Source organism: Heterocephalus glaber, unplaced genomic scaffold (genome assembly GCF_053883595.1).
Source record: "Heterocephalus glaber isolate CG9 unplaced genomic scaffold, H.glaber_assembly_v1.0 deba00001097, whole genome shotgun sequence".
NCBI lineage: Eukaryota > Metazoa > Chordata > Mammalia > Rodentia > Bathyergidae > Heterocephalus > Heterocephalus glaber.
The window spans coordinates 4,449,610-4,471,927 of record NW_028258191.1 but is presented as its reverse complement, the minus strand read 5'-3'; the positions used below and the strand labels follow the sequence as shown (position 1 = coordinate 4,471,927).

The window sequence follows — 22,318 nt, the reverse complement described above, 5'->3', positions numbered from 1 at the left end:
GTGCTTTATATACATACATTATTTGTAAATATATTGTTGATATACCTGTTCAGTTGCTATGATTTATGGATTATCAAATTACCAAGAATTACATATTAATTTTTGTTTATAAAATAATCCTTATGTTTATCCCCCAAATACTGACACCTAAGCTCAGTCTTTTTGTATCTTATTATCTCTTTTAAAATATCACTTTAACATACGTTTGCACATAAAGATTTATAAAATGGAGATCAGAATAATTAATATATTTTACATAAAAGGCTTAAATAATGATGACAATAATATGTATTACTGGGCACCCTTTTTCCCTTTGTGATATTTTCAACAATTCTTTCGTGGTAAAATTTTAAGTCAACAGATCTTAGGCAGAATGTTCATCTCCATAGATTGCCTCACAAGAAGATGACAGCCATAGGCAAATCCTATACCTATGTGCAGACTCTGTGGAAGGCTACATGTTGGCACTAGTAGTGAGGGCTGAGTGAATTACCAGTTACTTCCCTGCATATCTCATGAGAAACACTGAGATACAGGTCCCCTCCACACTGACTGAAGTGGCACTTCCTCTGCAGAGGTTAGAGTAGGACAAGGCCAGTAAAAGTAATACCAGGTCCAGATGAAAGAAGGGAAATTGCAGAATACCTACATCACAAATGTGCAGTCGACCAGTTGCTGTAGGATATCCAACAGTGTCTATTTCTTTGGTGTAAAAATTTTCCAAAATATTTCCACCACTGAAACATGCCAGTTACTTGGATTACATGCAAAACAGAGTTGATAACATAGAAATGAAAAAACTTCTCCAAATATTTAGATACATTGCCTCAAAATGAATTGAATTATTTTCCCATGCATTTTCTACTTAGCAATGAGTAACAAACCACAATTTTGAAGTTGTTTTTTCAAAGCCAGTTTACTGTTTGTGATGAGTTAATATGGGCACTATCAAAAATTTTCATGATAGCCATAAACTCAGAGTATAGATTGGAAAGGTAAAAGAAAAAAATGTGAAGCAAATGTTAACAAAAAAAGCTTTATTTATCACACCATTGTCTGAACAGACTGACTTGCCTTGTAGATGGCCTGTAGAATGCTATACATTTTGCACATGTAATTTCAAGTCCATTATTTTATTCTACCAATCACAAAATTGGCCATAATTACTGAGCCGATTTACAAATGAGGACACTAAAACCCAAATAGCTCATATAATTAGTTCAAATTACATAAGTGATAAATGATATAAAATAAACAAATCATTTATTCCCAATTTAAAGAGAATTATTTAGAAAGAAAATCTGTGCCAGGCACAGTGCTACAGTCCCTGGAGCTTATCCCTTAGTAAAAGAGATAGATTTCAGAAACAAATAATTAAAATATAAGCATAGCAATGTATTTGGGGACCATGTAAAAATGGCATTAAACCCAAGTTTTTAAAAAAGACGATATCTGAGTCAAGACTCCTTACATGCTATACAGGCATTAGCCAGACCAAGATAGGGTGGGGCGGAATAGTGTTCAGATGAGACCAGCAGTTGGATTTGGGGTAAAGAATCAGAGCTAGGAAGTTATAAGAGTGTGGCCAGAAGAATAAGCGAAAGTAAATCATGAAGGACTTAGACAGGGCCAATGGGATCTTTATCTTATTATATATAAGTGCCTGAAGGGGCAGGTGGTTGGACTTTTACTTTCAACAGATATGATAGGAGGATGAATGTTAAGACAACTGAAAAGAAGAAAAGTAGTCATGAAAAATTGGGAGGTAAAATTGACAGAACATGGTGATTGATCAGAATGTGAAGGACAGTGGACAATCAAGGACAACTCTCGGGGAATCAGCCCGCTGCAGACAGGCAGGTCTGTGCACGCCCTACCGAGATCCTGAGTCACACAGAAGACACCAAATCACCCCACTGCAGACAGGCAGCCACCTGATTCCACATTACAAAGGCACAGAGGACACCAGACCACCAGACCAAGGTACTGAGTCCCACTGTTCCTGGCCCAGAGGGAGGGGCTTCTGAGCCGTCATCCCACTGTTCCTGGTCCAGAGGAAGGGGCTTCCTAGTCACCATCCCTCCCACTGCTCCCAGCCCAGAGGAAAGGGCTTTTGGGCCACCCTCTGTCCTGCTGCTCCTGGCCCAGAGGAAGGGGCTTCCAGGCCACCAATCCTCGCACCACTCCCGGCCCAGAGGGAGGGGCTTCTGAGCCACCATCCCACTGCTCCTGGTCCAGAGGAAGGGGTTTCCCGGCCACCATCACTCTGGCTGCTCCCAGCCCACAGGAAAGGGCTTTTGGGTCACCATCCCTACCTCTGCTCCTGGCCCCTGTCCCACCTTTCCCAGCTCAGAGGAGGTAATCCGTGCAGGTGCTGACAGCCCCCTGCCCCAGTCGAAATGAGAAAACACCTAAATAAGTCTCAAAACCAGACTTCCAGATCACCTACAGCAACCCCAAAGGGAAATGAGATGGAACACTCTGATACTCAACCACCTGGACCCACTCAACTGGCAACAAAAGGGGATCTGGAAAAAATGAAATCAGAAATAATTTCTCAGATAACAGGAGAAATTGTGCTCCTAGTACAAGACATGATTAATAAATCTAGAGAGGAGCTGAGTAACATGATGGAATCCCAACATAAGAAACAAATGGAATCCATAAAACAGATGCAAATAGATTTCCAGGACATGAAAAACTCCATTGAAAGTCTACACAGCAGAATGAGCCAATGTGAGGACAGAATTTCAGATAGAGAAGATAAGATTGCAATTAATGACCAGGAAAAGAAAAATTGCTTCAAAATTATAAGGGAACATGAGAAACCAATCCAGCAGCTGCAAGATGATGCAAAAAAGAATAACATAAGACTGATTGGGCTCAATGAAGAAACAGGAGAGAGTGCAGATGACATAAAAAATCTCTTCATAGAAATAATGGCAGAAAACTTCACAAGCAGGGGAAAAGAGCTTGACATACAGATAAGTGAGGCATATAGGACTCCAAATAGCCTTGATCAAAAAAAATCTACACATAGGCATATAATTATTAAGATTCCAGAAACACAACAAAAGAACAAAGTTCTCCAAGCAGTCAGAGAAAAGAAACACATCACATACAAAGGAAAGCCCATCAGAGTCACAGCAGACTTCTCAACACAAACCATCAAGGCAAGAAGAGCTTGGAGTGACATATTCCAAGCCCTAAAAGAAAACAACCTCCAACCCAGATTGATGTACCCTGCAAAACTATCTTTCAAAATGGATGGAGAAATAAGATATTTTCATGACAAAGAGCACCTTAGGAACTTCATGAATACCAAACCAGCACTCCAAAGAATTTTACACAATAGCCTGGGAACAGACATTGAGGATCACAACCCCAGGAAGTAAAGCAGAATGAACCCATCTGGCATGACAAGAAATTAAAAGCAAAGGGGGAAAATCCAACAAAAAGAAAAAGTCATGACAATGATAACTCAATACGTATCAGTTATAACCATCAATGTTAATGGTCTCAATGCACCAATCAAAAGAAATAGACTGGCAGAATGGGTCAAGAAGCAAAATCCAACAATATGCTGCATACAAGAAACACACTTAATTCAAAAGGAAACTCATAGACTGAAAGTTAAAGGGTGGAAAACAATACTCCATGTGACGGGAACCCCCCAAAAAGCAGGAGTAGCTATTCTCTTGCCAGATCAAGTAGATTTCAAACCAACACTGATTAAGAGAGACAAAGAAGGACTCTACATCCTTGTAAAGGGAACAATCCAAGAGGAAGAGATGACAATCATAAATATCTATGCACCAAACACTAGTGCGCCCAACTATATAAAACAAATACTAACGTACATGAAAAGTCATATATGCACTAATACAATTGTAGTGGGGGACCTCAACACCCCACTGTCACAAATAGATAGATCAACTAGACAAAAAATGAGTAATGAAATACGAGAACTCAATCAAACTCGTGAACAAATGAACTTAACAGATGTTTACAGAGTCTTCCACCCCACAAAATCAGAATACACATTCTTCTCAGCTGCACATGGGTCATTCTCCAAAATAAACCACATACTCACACATAGAACATGTTTAAATAAGTGCAAAGGAATTGAAGTTATCCCCTGTTTATTATCAGACCATAGTGAGATGAAATTGGAGATCCATAGCAAAAGAAACTCAAAAAATTTCATAAAAATGTGGAAATTGAACAACACACTTCTGAATAACCAATGGGTCACAGAGGAAATTAAAGAAGAAATCAGACAATTCCTTCAATTAAATGACAATGACAATATAACATATCGGAATCTATGGGACACAATGAAAGCACTCTTTCAAGGGAAATTCATAGCAGTGAATACGCATATTAGGAAAACAGTACGAGCCCAATTAAACAACCTGATGCTTAACCTCCAGCTTCTAGAAGAAGAAGAACAGGACAACCCCAGAGCTCATACAAGGGAGGAAATTATAAAGATCAGAGGAGAAATCAATGCAATGAAGACTAAGAGAATGATACAAAAAATCAGTGAAGCCAAGAGTTGGTTCTTCAAAAGAATCAACAAAATGACAAACCTTTAGTCAACCTTATCAGAAAAAGGAAAGAAAAGGCTCAAATCCATGCAATTAGGAATGAAAAGGGTGAAATTACAACAGACCCAGCAGAAATCCAGGGGATCATCAATACCTATTTCCAGAACCTATATGCCAATAAGATGGACAACACAGAAGAAATGGACAGATTCCTAGATACATATAAATTACCAAAGTTGAACAAAGAAGACCTAAAAGCTCTGAACAACCCAATATCAACAAATGAAATTGAAAATGTAATTGAAAACTTATCAACTAAGAAAAGCCCGGGCCCTGATGGCTTCACTGCTGAATTCTACAAGACATTTAGAGAAGAACTGCTGCCACTACTGTTTAAACTCTTCAATGAAATTGAAAGGGAAGCAATACTCCCAAATTCATTCCTGGAAGCAAGCATCACCTTGATCCCCAAAGCAGAGAAAGACCCAACTGAAAAAGAGAACTATAGGCCAATCTCACTAATGAACATAGACCCAAAAATCCCTAATAAGATACTGGCAAACAGAATGCAGAAGATCATCAAGAAGATCATACACCCTGATCAAGTGGGATTCATCCTAGGGATGCAGGGATGGTTCAATATACAAAAATCAATCAATGTAATACACTATATCAATAGAGCCAAGGAAAACAACCATATGATTATCACCATAGACGCAGAAAAAGCATTTGACAAAATCCAACATGCATTTATGATAAAAACCCTACAAAAATTGGAATAGATGGTCTCTACCTCAAACTGATAGAAGCCATCTATGAAAAACCAACAGCCAATATCATACTAAATGGTCAAAAACTGAAATCCTTCACACTAAAATCAGGAACAAGACAAGGATGTCCACTATCACCCCTCTTGTTCAATATAGTTCTGGAAACATTAGCCACGGCAATTAGACAAGAGAAAGAAATAAAAGGAATAAAGATAGGTAATGAAGAAGTCAAATTTTCATTATTTGCAGATGACATGATACTCTATATAGAAGACCCCAAGAACTCCACCAAAAGTCTTCTAGACTTAATAACCAAATTCAGTCAAGTAGCTGGTTCCAAGGTCAACACACAAAAATCAATAGCTTTCCTCTACACAAGTGACAGACTCACTGAGAGAGAAATAGGGCAAATAATTCCTTTCACAATAGCAACCAAAAAACTGAAATACCTAGGAATCATCCTAATGAAAGAAATCAAAGACGTCTTCTCTGAAAACTATGGCACTCTGAAAAGAGAGATTGAAGATGATATCAGAAAATGGACAGACATTCCCTGCTCCTGGGTAGGAAGGATTAATAGAGTGAAAATGGCCATACTTCCCAAACTGCTATATAGATTTAATGCAATTCCAATTGAGATCCCAGCAGCATACTTCATAGACCTTGAGAAAACAATCCAAAAATTCATTTGGAACAAGAAGAGACTCAGAATAGCAAAAGCAATTCTAGGTAACAGAGACATGGCAGGGGGTATCACAATCCCCAACCTGCAACTCTACTACAAAGCTACTGTGATAAAAACAGCATGGTACTGGCAAAGAAACAGACTTGAGGACCAGTGGAACAGATTAGAAGGTGCAGAAACAATGCCAGACACACTCAGCCATCTCATCTTTGACAAAGGAGCCAAACACCCTCACTGGAGGAAAGATAGCCTCTTTAATAAATGGTGCTGGAAAAATTGGGCTTCAACTTGCCAAAGATTAAAACTAGACCTGTATCTCTCACCGTGCACTAAACTAAAATCAAAATGGATTAAAGATCTAAATATTAAAATAGAAACTCTGAACCAGTTGGAACAGAGGTTAGGTAGAACCCTTGAAGACATCGGTGTAGGAAAAGATTTTATGAACAAAACCTCAGTTGCCCGTGAACTAGCACAAACAATCAACAAATGGGATCTCTTCTTATTAAAAGGCTTCTGCACAGCAAGAGAAACCACCAGCAGAGTGAAGAGACAACCCACAATGTGGGAAAAAATCTTCACCTGCTCTTCCTCAGATGAAGGTCTACTATCTCGAATCTGTAAAGAACTTAAAAAGATCAGACCTCCCAAATTTAAAGACCCAATCCAAAAATGGGCATCTGAAATGAACAGACATTTCTCACACAAAGAAGTAGAAATAGCAAATAAATACATGAAAAAATGTTCAACATCACTGATCATTCGAGAGATGCAAATGAAAACAATGCTGAGATTCCACTTCACTCCAGAAAAAATGGCTGCTATCATGAAATCAACCAATAACAAATGCTGGCGGGGCTGTGGGGAAAGAGGAACCCTGCTCCACTGCTGGTGGGAGTGTAGACTGGTGCAAGCACTGTGGAAATCAGTATGGAGATACCTCAAAGAACTAGGACTGGAAGTCCCATTTGACCCTGCTATTCCACTGCTGGGGATCTTCCCCGAAGAATTAAAAGAATCATACCACAGTGATATATGTGCGCCCATGTTCATAGCAGCGCAGTTTGTAATAACTAAAATTTGGAGACAGCCCAAATGCCCATCAACTGGAGACTGGATAAAGAACATGTGGTTTTTTAATAAAATGGAGTACTCCTCAGGCATAAAAAATGAGAAATTAGACACATTTATAGCTAAGTGGATGCACATTGAAGTAATACTCTTAAGTGAAATAAATAGGACACACATGTGTGAATACTGAATAGTTTCTCTGGTGTGAGAAACTGAAAGTGTAAATAAGGACTAAAATGTATAATAGGTAAAGTGAAATAGGAAGAAAAGGGGCAAAGGGGAAGGAAGTGGGAGGGCTAGGAGAAAGGATAGAAGGGAATGGGATTAATATGAGAAAAATGGAAAAATAGGAACAAAATCTTTGTAAATAGGGAGGACTGGAGGGGTTGCAGGGAGGGCTGGGCAAGGGTGAAAAATAAGAACCAAGAGAGACTATGTAAAGGTGCAAATTTCCAATGATGAATGTCATTATATTGTATACCTAAAATGTACCAATGATGAGAATGAATAATCAATAATGTAAAATAGGAAGAAAAGGTCCAAAGGGGTAGGGGTAGTGGGAGGCACAGGGGAAAGGAAAGAAGGGAAAGGAAAAAATGATGAGAAATGGAAAAAATGGAAATAAAGTCTGTAAATAGGGAAGGGTGGAGGGGGTGAAGGGAGGGCTAGGAATGGGGAAAAAATAAGAACCAAGATGCATTATGTAAAGGTACAATTCCCAATGAGAAATGTAATTGTGTTGTATACCTACAGTGAACCAATAAAAGAATTTAATACAAAAAAAAAAAAGGACAACTCTCGGGTTTTAGCTTGGGTGGCTGGTAAGTGATAGAAAAACTGTCTTATGTGGAGAATACAGCGGAAAGCTGTTGGGTGCATTTGGAGTGCCTGGGAATAGTTGGACACACAAGTCTGAACCTGAGAGAAGGGTATTTGACAATGTGAAAATGTTGCAGTCGCACCGAGATGCTTAGACCGGCTTGAAGAATGGCAGCCTAAAAATTGAATGTCAGGAAAACTGAACATTGAATAGAGCTATGAAGACGGGAAGCATGATCAGAAAGGATGTAGAGGACCAGAGGAAGGCAATAGGGTTTAGAAGACAAAGATTGAAAATTTCCTGGATGATAAAATGATCAAAGACAAGGTATTTTCTTGTTCAGTAAGACAAGAACTGAAAAACCAACAGTGGATGGGACAATTAGAGGCGTAGGTGACCTTAGGGAAAAGTTTCCGGCCTGTGGTGGATGTGCAAAGTGGCCATGGATTGAGTAGGGAACGAGTGTAGGGAAAGCAGGTATAGGATATTTTTTCTCCTTTTTACCATGTGAAAAGCTCTTAAAAAAAGCAACAAGAGAATTTTTAAGATGGCAAAGATTTGTAGACAGAGCAAGAGGAAAAGAAGAAAAGGCTGAAAAAGGCAAGTAGTTGCATGTGGAACAAAGAAATATTAAGATGTTGGTGTTTGGTTTGAGATCAAGTCCTACCTACTTCTCTACTTCTGGCACATACTGGTTATGCGTCCCCTGGTTATGTTGTTTAATTTCTCTGAGCCTAAACCCTTCATTTCTAAGATAGCCATATTGATTCATACTTTAGGTTTCTTATAGATAATATAGAGAAAGTATTAATGGGCAGAGGATACTTAGTAAATAGCTGTTTTACTTATACAGATATGGGTAAAAGAAACAAAATTTCATTATTTATGCTGGTTGAAACATTCTACCATATTAGATGTTTAGAACTTTGTGTAGTCATTTTAATCCTTAACATTTTAAATCAAATTGTACAATAAATAAATATCTTTAAACTGGTGTGCTAATTACATTCTAATCATATAAGAATTAGCAATGTTTATTTAACCCATTACTCAGAGTAATTTTGTACTTAAATGCAGAAATCACTTTATTAAAGAAAAGATTCTACAGTTTTTAGATATACTATGATTTTCATTTAAGGGGAAATCAAATTTATCTGTATAGACACACTTTTTCGTAATCTTTTTTTTTTTTTTTTTTTTTGTACCGGGGATCGAACTCGGGTCCTTGTGCTTGGCAGCAGGCGGCGAAACCACTGGGCTAAATCCCCGGCCTGGTAACCTGATTTTTTATAAGCCTGGAAATTGTTAAGTGGTAAAATGTCATGATTTCAATATAAAACCAAAAATGATACTTACGTTACTAAATTTTCTGAAGTCTGCCTACTTTCTCTATGGACTAGATTTTTAGTATCTAGGGTTTTCTCCTTTCAGGTCCCCCTCTAGCTGGTTCTCTTCACCTGAAGCGAGTTGCAGTCATTCTAAACTGACAATGGAGAGTGACATGCAGCTTCTCAACTCCCCCTTATTTCTGGTATCATTCACAGATCTGTACCTGGCTTTAAAAAAAATGAGTGAAGATAAGAATAATGTGTGACAATACAGGCAATGAAGATGAAAAGTGGCAATTATCTCCATTAATAATTAGAAATGTGATTATATGAACATCTTATTGCTTAATCAAGTAGGTTTTAAAGTGTCCATTAGTAAAAATGTTTATTATTAAATGTCAGTGGGTAATACAAAAGAGTAGAAAAAAACTCTACGGGAAGGCCCTTTAGAACGGAAGACTAAATTTTAACTAATTGCCCATTTCATGAACTCATGGAGCTTTTTCTTCCTTTTCTAAGTTCATTCTTCCCTGACCTGGCTAGTTGGTGTGAAAATGGTCTGCAGATTTGCCATCTGGGAAAGTCTGTCTTTGCCTCTTGACTCTTGTGATATATACAAACAATTTGGATGCTCCACATCCAGATATTTATTCTCTCTTCCAAAAGTAGTAATTTCTCCCTCTATTAACTTTTAAGTTTATTAAAGTCAAGATATTATACTAATTTCACCTAAATTAATATAAGGTTTTATAGACATTTTAAATATCTTATTGAAGAACAAAAAGACAAAATTCCTAAAATTCTAACTTTTCATTCAAGTTAATGTTTTTGAATCATTTTCACACCCTTAATGGTAATGTTATTGCATTTTTATAGTTGGGTAAAATTATTTATGACTATAAATAATTTTGAAAGTTATTTGTAATTAAATTTATATATTCATAGATTAATTTTACCCACTCTACCTAAAAATGCATATATGTTTTCCAAAACATAGGACCATCTATGCTAGCTTTGGACAGATATTTTTATTTAGCAAATATATGCAGCCTTTCTGGTGTGCCTAAAGATGTGATACTCAGAGGTGAAAATCAGAGTTCTCTAAAGTGCAGAGAGAAATGATGCATATGAATTCTTCCATCATGTCTTATTGAGCATAAAACCTAGTGAGGGCTGTGGTGAACCAAAAGGCTACATCTAAAGGCATTCCCTGGAAGTTCAAAATGTTTTTAAACACTATGTTCACCAAACTAAATGGAACTGTGAACCGAATTTTCTCACAACTGCAAATTTGCAGTCTTCATGTAGATGCTGACATAGAACTTAATTCTTAGTCATGGTAACAGCCTATGATAACAGGTTTACTCCTAGCCTTTCTAGTAAGTGTCATGACAGATAAATGAAATGAATCACCTTAGTATTTGGGATAAACGGGCAGTTGTTTATATGCATAAAGGAGAAAAAACAAGTTAACAGGGTGGGCAAAGGATACATAACCACAAAGATCTATTCTTTGGATTTCCCTGGTTTTAGTAAATTTAGAAATTTACTATAACATTTTCATAGGTCTAAGTTTCAAACGTGGTACATATATAGTGTGTTATTCAAGCCAAACACACGCAGTGGAATGATGAATGCAGAGAAAAGGTTGAAGGAGTGGTTAGCACCCTAAGACCAGCCTTCTTTATCTGTTCAGAGATATAGCATTTTATTTGGTGGGGAAATGTGGGGGTCAGCTGGGAGCCTCAAGTGTAGCAAGTTAATTAGCTGTTTCCCGCCTGGATAGTGCGCCAGAATTTCAGCCTTGACTTGCTCAAGTCTAGAAACCAGGATACTTCAGAGAGGGCAGAGGGCGCTCCCTAGTGGCCAGAGCCTGCAATTCGCTTCCCCCACACCCCCCGCCCTTTCGAGATAGATCCTGGGAGTCTGAGACAGCCAGACAAGAAGCTAGGAAAGACAGGCTGGATTCAGGAGAATGAGCTTCATTGGTGGGAGAAGAGACCCCTGGCCCAGATTTCTTCCAAAGTCACCAGATTGTGGAAAAAGCATGTGGAAGGAAAAGTATTTTCCCCCACTTCATATGTTCAAATTTTTAATAGTTTTGTGATTTTAATCATTAATATTCAGTGATGAAAACCCTAGAGTGATGTTTTGTCATCTGAATTTTTCAAATGTGAATATAAATTGACTTTCTTTGGTGGAATTGGTACTTTTGTTTTCTGATTAGGAAATTAAATTGAGATTTTATTTCTTTAATTTATTAATCTGGTGTGTTGTTTTCATTAATTTCAGAAGTGGAAAGCTAAATAACCATTTAGAAGCTGCTATTCATGAGGCCATGAGCGAACTGGACAAAATGTCTGGGAGTGTAAGTTAATTTATTTTTCCATTATACTGTGTATCTTTGAAAATAAATTGCATTATACTTTTTGGCAAAATCTCTTGAATATTTTCAAGCAACTCACGTAGTAGTACTAAATTACTGAGTTAGGAAAAAGACTCTTATCCAGAAAGATTCGAAGTCATTAAAGAAAAAATATTGTAGCAGTATTAATTATGTCTTTTTTCTTAGGATAAATACCTTGGGTTTTTTTGTTTGTTTTGGTACCAGGGATTGAACTCCAGACCTTGTGCTTGTGAGATAGAAGGCAGCACCACTGAGCTAAATACCTGGCCCAAATACCTTGTTTTTTATATAACATTCTTTTAAAATACAAGCCACAATATACTGAAGTTCAAACTACTGCTTTGTTCATCTGATTCTACGAGTAGCAGTAGCCATTGCTATTTCCTAAATACTCAGTAATACAAATCTCACTCTGTCCATTGGAAAAAAGGTGATTCAAGATCAAGATCAAGAGTATACAGACCTTGTTTCATTTCTACTCTTCCTAAAAATAAAATATTTAGCATAAAATTTTGCAGTTAAATTAATTTCTTTTACTTGACACCTTCAGTGAATAAAGTAATCTACAATCCAACAATCCATCCAATGGCTACTGAATAATAGGTAGAAGTTAGAAATTCTCAAAATGTTGGAATTAATATGGAATTTAGAGGTTTTGTAATCAGCACATTATTTGGCAGATCAGTATATTGAGGCCCTGAGACATTAAATTTCCTAAAAGAATTACAGGAAGGCCTAGAACAAGGATTAAAATCTCTCATGTCTTCTGGGGCCACACAAATAATTTCAGAAACAAAGTGGATCAGGTCTGACAGCAACAGGAATTCAAGAGGATTGAGAAAAGCCAACGAAGATGCACTTGGTGATGGGCCACTTCCTAGCTCCCAGTTTTAGAAATTCAACACAGCAAAGACATTGCTCCTTGAGTCTGCTGCTGGTTGAAGAAATGGTTGCTCCACAGTCATTCAGATGTCCACATTCTTTCTATGTCCACCATTCCTCATGGCCCCAGAGTGCTCTGTATGCCCTTTGCATCTAGCTCAGCAAGTAAAAGAAAAGCTTGTTTGTAGAGGACTTTCAGCATAGTCTCTATGTGCCAGGCCTGGAAATTCACCATTTCTTTTGATTCTCCATTGACCTGGTCAATTATACGGCCTTCTACATTTAAGTGGAGTAGGAAACGTAGTATACGATGTATCCCCAGGAAAGAGGAAAATGGATTTGGCCATCATCTCACTGTTCTCTGCCTTGGGTCATTCGGCCTTCGTAACCAACAGGCAGTCAAAAGTAATAAAGATCATGTGCTCTCTCCTGGAGACCCTCTCTCTCCTGGACATACTCTCTCCTGGAGACACATGCGCTCTTCAGAGGAAGGTCCTCTTTCCATGCATCAGGAGATCTTAGCCATGTGGAAAACTGTGTTGGTGTTGCAAGATCTCCCCATTTCTCCCAAGAAGTCAGAAGTCTAGAAGTAAAGTTTCTCACTATTGCAACTATTTTAAAAATATTAAAATGCCATATGGCTAGATAACATAATTTTTTAGGCTACATTTTTTTTTTTTTTTGGTACCGGGGATCGAACTTGGGTCCTTGCACTTGCGCAGCAGGCGGTGAAACCACTGAGCTAAATCCCTGGCCCTTAGGCTACATTTTGTCCACAGATTACTACAGTAGTTTGCAGTCTAGGTAAAGACTCCTTTCCTCAATTATTAAAAGCCTTCAGTTTTAGCTTTCAGTTCTAGTATTTTTGTTTTTAAATATATATGGAGAGAACTGGGAGGAAGAGGCTGTTTGAGAAACTCATGAACATTACTTAGACATTTTAAGTATTATTTTTAAAAAGCCTCCTGAATTTGACTGAAGAGTATTGATCTAAGCTGTGTGTGTGTGTATGTGTGTGTATGTGTGTGTGTGTGTGTGTGTTGCTAAAGGTTCAACCCAGAGCCTCATACATCCTTAGGAACCACTATCCTACCAAGGCACACCGCAGGCCCTCAACATTGTTTTAAAAATGTATAGTTGAACCAACTTGTAGTGAATCTCGAGAGCTAACTATGTAAATTTCTTCCTAGCTCTAAATTCTGTGATATCACAGTGGTAGGTTGAAATTGGTCACGGTGGAAGTAATTACACCACAGAAATGGGAAATGCTACAAGGAGCTTGTGTCCAAATACTGGTTGTTAAGCATTTGCTATACCATGCCTTGGGGCTATCCTGCCATTCCTGGGACTTGACCTAACTCCCTCCTATCAGTAGCCATGTTACAGTCACCTGCCTCCTGTCCCTCAAAGTCATATCTGCTATCTAATGCTCTGATACTACTTAACCCCTGCTCAATCTAATGCATGGCCTTAAATGCTGCTAGGCCCTGCATTATTATATAAAGATGTATTAATTGCTCTTCCAGACTACACAAGCTGAGACCTGCCAACAGACGGTAGTGGTATCCCATTTTTCATCCTTATTCTTTTCATAAACAAAGATCATTGGGCTGAGCTATGTGTGCATGTTCCTATGATCTTTGACACTTCTTGATAGTTGTAAAATAAACAGGGTGATAAAGTAGAAAAGAAAATATGTCTGGTATGTATTAACCCATTTTCCAGGCTCCAGTGAGATTGGTCATCTAGGATATCTAGCAAGAAAGGCTTTGTTTTAGTCTTAAATGTACAGTGGAGGCAGCAAATATGCATTACATTCCCCAAAATTGATTTCCTCTAGTTCAGTGGTGGTGAGCCTATGGCATGCATGCTGCAGCAGGCCTCAAAGGTTCACCTTCACTAGTTCATCCTTGTACTCCACTGTTTACTGAAATCCCCAGAGTGTTTCTGTGCTTATCAGTTTCTAGTATTCTTCATCTTTTGCACTGACTCTGACCACACTGAGGTCTTGGTAAAAAATTTAAATGCCTCAGGATATCGTGATTGAAAGTAAAACCCTGGTTCTGTATCAAAAATCATATGATATTTGTGATTGCAACCTCTGTTGTTATTGGTTTCTTCTACCTTTTTATTTCCAGGTTCACCAAATCCCACAGGGAGACAGACAAATGAGACCACCCAAGCCCAAGAGGAGGAAGATCTCCAGATAACAGAGACTACTCTACTAATGTGCAGAGTTTGTCAAAGGGATGTGCGCAGATGTGTCTGTATATAGGTATTGATATGGCCACTGTTATATCAATATTTCAACTATGGCAGAGAGCTACCACCACAACAGGGTGCTAAAAGAAACAGTGAGACACAAGTTTTTTGATGAGGAAGGATAATGAATGCTGGAAAAAACAATCATAATCCCTGTATGATGAGAGTGATCAATGGTCAAGTGATTACTGAGCAACTCTTTTTCTATGACACTAAAATTGTGATTAAAGAAGTAGTCCAGATGTTTCTGAAGAGTTTTCAATGTTGTATATAGAAAATACAGAATTTCATGGTGATATCGAAAATGTAAATATTGTACAATATTGTCCTGTACAAGCGTACCTAATGCACACTTTATCTTTTATTGTACAAAGAAATAGTGTACAAAATTCTTTGGTTTCTATGGAGTACACCTACCAGAGACTACCAGTGTAAAGTGATAAATAAAAATACAACCTAAATGCTTTTCTATGATAATGCAAAAGATGCTGTTTTTGTATTTAACAGCAGAAAAAAGGCATGATGATGTAATACCTGAATTATGACATAACACTACACACCACTGAGTGTCCATGTATAATATCTATTTGGAATGAACCTTGCCTGGAAGCACTGGATTCAATTTTGGGTAAATAGGAAATTGCAACCTTGCAGATTTCTAAAGGGATGAGGGCTCACAGGTCTAAATTAAGAACTCAGAAACTGCAACCATTTGTTGCATATTTTTTTTACCTAAGTTTTAAAATAGAATAAGTTTTATAAAAAAAAACTTAGATGGAATATTTTACTCAGCCAATTCTGTAGTTAGTGTTTGATAGCCACCACTTAAACTAGGTATCTTACCACCACTGATGCTCAGAACTAAGGGTTTTTTTGCAAAGGCATCTGACAAGATAAAATTCCTATTTCCACACATGGAAGCAGAAGCCCCACTTTGAAATTGTTATCAAAGGTAAGGGTGACTGTAGTTCAGTTTCCTGAACTACAAATCATCAAAGCAAATTTCATATCCATTCATCAGTATTACTTAACCCAGAAGTTAAGGTGGCTTACCAAATTATTAGTGATGCTAATTTTTTATCAGTATTATATAACATATCAGATTTATTTTATTTAAAGAATTATTTATACCATTAACAGATTCTTATATATATATTAATGTGGCTGAAATATGCAGGTTAAATCTATTAACCAAATTATTTATATTATATTAAGTAAGAAAAAATGTGAAACAAATGTAGAGCGAAAATACTACCAGTATACAACCCTAAAACTGTGAGCCATTGGAAAGTACAAGGTAATCAACGAGAACCGTAGCACAACATCATTTTCCATCTTCTTTCCACAATTTTTCCTGGTGGTAGCATAACGCTGCCCCAAGGCCGGTGGGGGAAGTTCCAGGCCACCAGCCTAACTTCAGTGTTTGATCATCACAAACAGATATCTGTTGTCCCTTTTTCTGGGAACCACCAGCCTCCACCCCACAAACGAGAGTGGAGCTCACTCAGCAGCCTAAAGCTCTCCACCTAACCTGCTCTGGAGGTCACTTCTTCCCCACCCCTCTTCCCTCCTCCTTCCCCTGTCCCAGCTCCTTAGTCCCATCATGTAGCAGAGTTCCAGTCACTCAGGAAAAAGGAGGCCAAGGTCATTCCTCAAGTTAGTTTCTTGGGGCCACAGCACAGAGCATGCCGCCTGGGCTCACTTCTGATAGCCACAGTTCTTAGTTCTTCTCACTGGTCCTCTGTGTCCCTCTGTCCCTTCTGTGCCCCCTTTACCCATACCCTCAAGCCTGAGGGAGCGAACTGGGCGCACTTGGGTTCATGGTCTAGAGTAGGAACTCTTCCTTCAGGGGTAGGTTCGATCTGTCTTTCAGAATTCCCGGGCCTACCTGCTGGCCCCTTAGGTAGTCACAAGAGGGAAATGTTTAGTTGACGTATTTTTGTTGTAAGTTCATATATTTGATACATTTAAGCCATCAATGTTCATTTTTTTGCATCAACCTGCTCTTCTACTGTTCTGTCTGTACCATGTGTCTCTTCACAGACAGATGCGTGTACGTGTTTGTGTGTTGGATGTGTCTGTACGTGTGTTCAGTGTTGACAGACAAAGATGTTTTCAGCCTTTGCCTTTCTGTCTTCAGAATGAGTTTGTGGCAACCAAACCTTCTTTTCGTTATTTTAAGTGAACTCAGTTTGTGCTTCCCCACCATTGTAGACTTTACATCAGTAGACCGTGTAAAGTATGTATCTGCCCAGGACTTCACTGGTTTTGTATGGTTTTGCTGTGAGAGCACAGTGTAGCTGTCTCAGTCCACATGAGGTTTTTCTCCTCTTTCTTACAGTTAAATGGTTTCATGTAAGCAGTTAATGTAAATATCGTTAGCATTTTAGGTCATGGAGTGCTTTAACATTTTTTTAGATGTTGCACCTTCTTTACAATTAAAAATTGATCACTCATATTTCAATTCTACCCATAAAGCCATTTCTTTCTCTTTGTATTGAAGCCAATTCATTTTTTTAAAAAGTGGAGGCTAGCCCTTCTATGTTAGTACATTTTTTATTCCCTAAAATAAACTTTTTAAAAAACAAATCCAAGAATGGGAACAGAATGACATTTTTTGGTCCTTTAAAGAACATAATAGTTCCTGCTGGAAAAAGGAAATATAATTTAATTTTATGTCCCTAACAGCCCTAGGAAGCACATGGAGAAGAAGCTACATATCTCAGTAGTTTTTAAAGAGTATTTCCAATGAGTGAATATTAACTGAGCAGCTTTTCTGTGCCTTGTCTTGTTTGTAGCATTAAAAGCAGTCCAAGGTTTTTATTTATTTAAAGGAATATTTTTGGTTTGTACTTTTCAGTCATATTATGAATGAAAATGCTTTAAGAACATTCGTCCCTCATGATATCATGGGCTACGTGTAGTTTTTTTATTTAGACCCTTACTTTGAATTTTTGCTGTCTGTTTTTTAAGTAAATATTGCTTTCTTACTTAAGTATGATGCTGCAGAATTGTGGGAGGACCAGAGGGCTGTTATTTTTCATTCTGTAAGTTTTATGAAGATTCTCATATCACATGAGTTGATTCCTTTTTTATTTCAGACCATTATATCAACTTTGATACCAATTTTCCGTGTTCCCTTGTAAGTCCCAAACAATTTTGTACTAGGACTTTAAAATCTAAGATTCTTGAGACGGCTTTGTTCTTTCTGAAAAGAAAGTGAAAATTCCAGACCTTACTGAAAATTCAAAATCTTGTTTACTTTACCTAGTTATGCCCAAATGATATGATGCAAGACACAAGATTTTTCAGCAGTGTGTAAGAAATAAGTTGTGTGTTACTTGATTCATTTGGGGATATGAACAAAAGATGTCAACCAACCATAACTATTATACTGAATTAGTTTATTCTTTCTTTCATTCACTTTCTCATACTTGCATTAGCCAAAGAGATAAGAACATTAGTAATTCCTATGTGTAAACAACACAGAAGTGAATATTAAATCAGTGAGCCAAAAAGCAATAAACAACTGAAGCATGGTATATCCTGCTAACAGTGGGGAGTCTGATATAGAAAATATATATATAAAGCATTATCTTCAAAAATGAAAGATTAATTTGTATCTACTGTAAATATGTATTATCAACCTTATCTGCTTTATACACACTGTGTGTGTACTTCAGTGACCTTTTATAAACCAGAAAAATGGTTGATTTAATAATTTGTTATGTAAATACAAAGTTGTCTATAAATTGGAAAATTTGATGCCATATGGCTTCATTAATATACAACTGTGTTTTGTAACATCATGCCTTTATGGGTTAAGTATAAATACACTGGAATGTCTGTGTAGAAAAGATGCAGTCTACATTTCACCTGCATTTCAAATGGATATTTCGTCCCCAGGGTTATATTATTAGGAAAAGAAAATGGCCTGAACATTCTCAATGTGAAAAACAAATATGGTTTCCATTTCAGTGAAACTTTTCACACCCAAGAATCTGTTCAATTCCATGTTAAATGCCTTGCATTATGAGATTTCCATAGGAGTTTCATTGATCTACGACAAGAATCTACCTATGAAAACTACACAAGTTGAATTCTTCTACTTGAGACATAGAGTACACATCTTTCTTTCCTGTATCAGGCAGAGGAAAAGCCCCAGCCATCTTACTGTGTTTCAATTTATTATTTTCTGCTTTGTTCCCATACACTTTGGAAAGCACAGACAAATAGGGCCTTGGTTCTATGAGCTCAGGTATGTACAGAATGTCACCTCAATGGAGGGCTTCCCTCAGTTGACGCTATCGACATCTGGGCCAGGTCATTTTTTGGCTTGTGGGGCACCCTATGCATCCTAGAACATTTAGCAGCATCTCTGGTCTCAAACCACTAGTGGCCTGTGGAACCCCCTCCCAAATGGTAGCAATCAAAAATGAGTCCAGCCATTACCAAATGTCTCCTGGGGTGGGAAAGTAAAGAGGTTCAAAATAAAATTTGAAAACCACTGCCATAATGGAACCAGTTTGAGAGGCTATATCTGTGTAAAGTATGGGCAGATTGGCATCAGGAAACTGATTCCTAGAACTAGCCAAAATTTATGCCAAAGGAGAGCTTCTGAGCCTACAGTTAAGGAGATAAGCACATGACCATCAGCTTTACCTAAACTCAATGTTTTAGATCACAAGACCCAAGACAGTTATGTTTTAAGAACACCCTGGCTGAGAAGAGTTACCTAAATACTGTGGCTCAGAGTTTGCAAGAAAATGGATAGCTCACTCTGAGCAATCCAAGGAGCTTCAGCAGTGGAAGCCTTCCAGATGGCAGTGGAGCTGCCTCCCCTGGGTCAAGAAGAGGAATGCCTCTGGGGATGACTGGTTCAGGTACCAGTAGCTCTGAGTTGCTTGTAAGCAGTTTGAACAAGCAATCCAGAAGATTTTGGAGGTATTGTTGATACATTTACTCATTCAATAAATATTTACTGAGTGCCATTGTGTGCCATACCCTATGTGCCTCAGCGGGGATGTAGCGGGGAATAAGACAGGCCTATCTTCTGCCCTCATAAAGCCAACAGAGGAGATGCCAAATAAATGTAAATATGATAAATGATGCTGAGGGAGAAGAGGGGAGCACATCACAGGGCTGTGACCTCATTTCATGGGGTTTTGAAGGAGGTAGGGGAAAGATGAATAGAAATCTGGCAAAGAACTGTGTGGCATGGGAAGGGCGAAACAGTGGGCTAGAGGCAGAGAGAGCAGCACTTGCCAAGACTTGGATGTTAGAGGAAGTAGGAAAGAACAATGGCTGAAGAGGCATGGGGCCTGGACGACCCAAATTTCTTTCTTTTTCTAGTGCTGGGGATTGAACCCAGGGCCTTGTGCATGCTGGGTAAGTGCTCTAGGACTGAGCTACATCCTCAAGCCTCCTTAGAAAGACTTGTTGTCACTTTTGCATGTATCATGCAGCAATGGGGAGTTACTGAAGTCTTACAAGGGGTGATATAAGATAAGTGTTTTAGAAAGACTATTCTAGCTGCACTGGTAAGCAGGTAATTGGAGGGGTAAGAACTGAAGGTCCCCGGTTTGTAACCGGGTGGAAACATCTTCGTTTGAGGGCTGGGGATTTAGCTTAGTGGTTCTGCCGCCTGCCTCGCAAGCACAAGGTCCTAAGTTCAATCCCTGGTACCAAAAATAAGAAGGAAAAAAACCCGAAAAAAAACAAGACTGAAGAGCATGTATCTCATTTGAAGTGCAGCATTTAAAAAACCATGCACTTCTTCAAAAAGTAAAAACAAATTCCAGGCCCATCATAATTCTTCATATTACATCTGTTGAGCAAGTTCCATCCCAGTTTTAAGGTATATATACAAAGATATATGTGCACATTCACTTCAAAATAGATTGAGCATTCGTAATCTGAAAACCTGATATCCAAAATGCTCCAAAATCCAAAACTTCTTTTTTAGTTCAAAACTGTTTTGAGTTCCAGCATGACATTGCAAGTGGAAAATTCCACACCAGATTTCATGTGGTGAGTCACAGTAAAGTGCAGGTGCACTGAAAATATAAAAAATTACCTTTGGGCTCTGTGTATAAAGTATATATGAAGCAATTGAATTTCGTGTTTAGACTTAGGTCCCATTCCCAAGATATTATGTATATGTAAGTATTCCAAAAGAGAAAAAAAATCCAAAATTCAAAACACTTCTAAGGATTTCAGATAAGGGTTACTCAACTTGTAGTCATGAAGAAATGCTAGTCAGCAGTTACACTTACTGCCTATAAAATTATTCCCTATTTACTCTACACAAATAGGAAAGCAATAGTGTTTCTACTTTGACCACCAAAGGTTGGGAAGATTTAAAATCCTGGAGCATTTTGCTAAAATGACCTGAAGGAAGGTCTGCTAATCAGAATGTACAGGTAAGTGCAGGTCAGGGATGGGCCTTTGGAGTGACCGCCTCATCCTACACAACTCCCCTGGGAACCAGAAGCTGCAGTGGAAGGCACAAGAGGCAGGAGGTGACAGGTGAGCACTAAGGATTACGGAGCACAGGAAATCAGAACCAGAGGGGTCAGGGCCCAGAAGTCAGAGAGGCCACAATGGGCTTTCGTCAGCCATTCCAGCCCATGATTAAGTACTTGCTCTTAAACATCCCCAACCACAATTATTCACCTTCTGTACTCAAGGAACAGTGTCTTTGGGGGCTTTTCAAAGCGAATTATTGGTTTAAAAAGCCAAACAGGGACAGTGCAATAAGGGGCATTCAATCCTATGATCCAGAGGCTACCAAATTGCTCTTTCCTCTACAGTGGATTCTATACACCAGAAATGGAGTCTAAGCCAGAGGCAGCCCATTAGAATAGCTACAAATGGGGCCCAGAGAGTCCTGATCTAGAAATAATTAAATCTAGATGGTGCCACTAGCTTGTTATTTGATTTAGAGCAAGTAACCTAACCTGTCTGAACTTAGCTTCCTCATCTGCAAAAAGAATAAGAACAGTGCTTCCCTCAGGGGTTGATTAAGGTCTGAATGAGACAACACACGTGAAGCTCTCGGTGCCTGGCACATAGTAGGCACTCAGAGAATGTTCCTTACAAAATTGCAATACGAAAGATTTTTGATTCACAAAGGAACCCTCTGCCAGTGAAAGGTGTCATCAAATATAGGAGGAGTGAAGCTGCACCTAGTGGTGCACGCCTATAATCCCAGCACCTGCGAGGCTGAGGCAGGAGTTGAAGGCCATTCTGAACTACATAGTGAGACCCTGTCTCAAAAACAAACAACATCACCAACAAAATAGATCTACATCTAGAGTGGCTGTGTCTTCCTGGGAGACTCACAAGGTAGGACAGGGTTTGTCCATCCAGGGCGGCCGAGAAAAGGGAATGGATTCACAGCATCTTCTGATGTCCTCTTCTAACCCCAGGTTCTGGATTCACAACCCAATGTGTTTCCTGGATGAATGCTACAGTCTGTTATACCATGTGCAGAAACAAACCAGCAAAATTATTTCCTAATGAAAAATTTCCGAGTCCAAAA

At 38.4% G+C, this 22,318-nt stretch overlaps 1 protein-coding gene across 33 annotated transcripts in view; it reads left to right on the top strand.

Annotated features, from left to right (window-relative positions):
* Positions 1-19,766, top strand: part of Mbd5 (methyl-CpG binding domain protein 5) — a 437,449-nt gene extending 417,683 nt beyond the window's left edge. For 31 of the 33 annotated variants that reach the window (XM_087210018.1, XM_087210009.1, XM_087210028.1 and 28 more), the window contains 2 exons: positions 11,517-11,592; positions 14,652-19,766. In XM_087210018.1, the coding sequence (XP_087066144.1) occupies positions 11,517-11,592; positions 14,652-14,723 (148 nt within the window). In that variant the 3' untranslated portion in view covers positions 14,724-19,766. Of the gene's footprint in view, positions 1-9,440; positions 9,578-11,516; positions 11,593-14,651 lie in introns of all 33 variants that reach the window. The other 2 variants (XR_015450821.1, XR_015450822.1) reach the window with 1 other exon arrangement.
* The last annotated feature ends 2,552 nt before the right edge of the window (positions 19,767-22,318 follow it).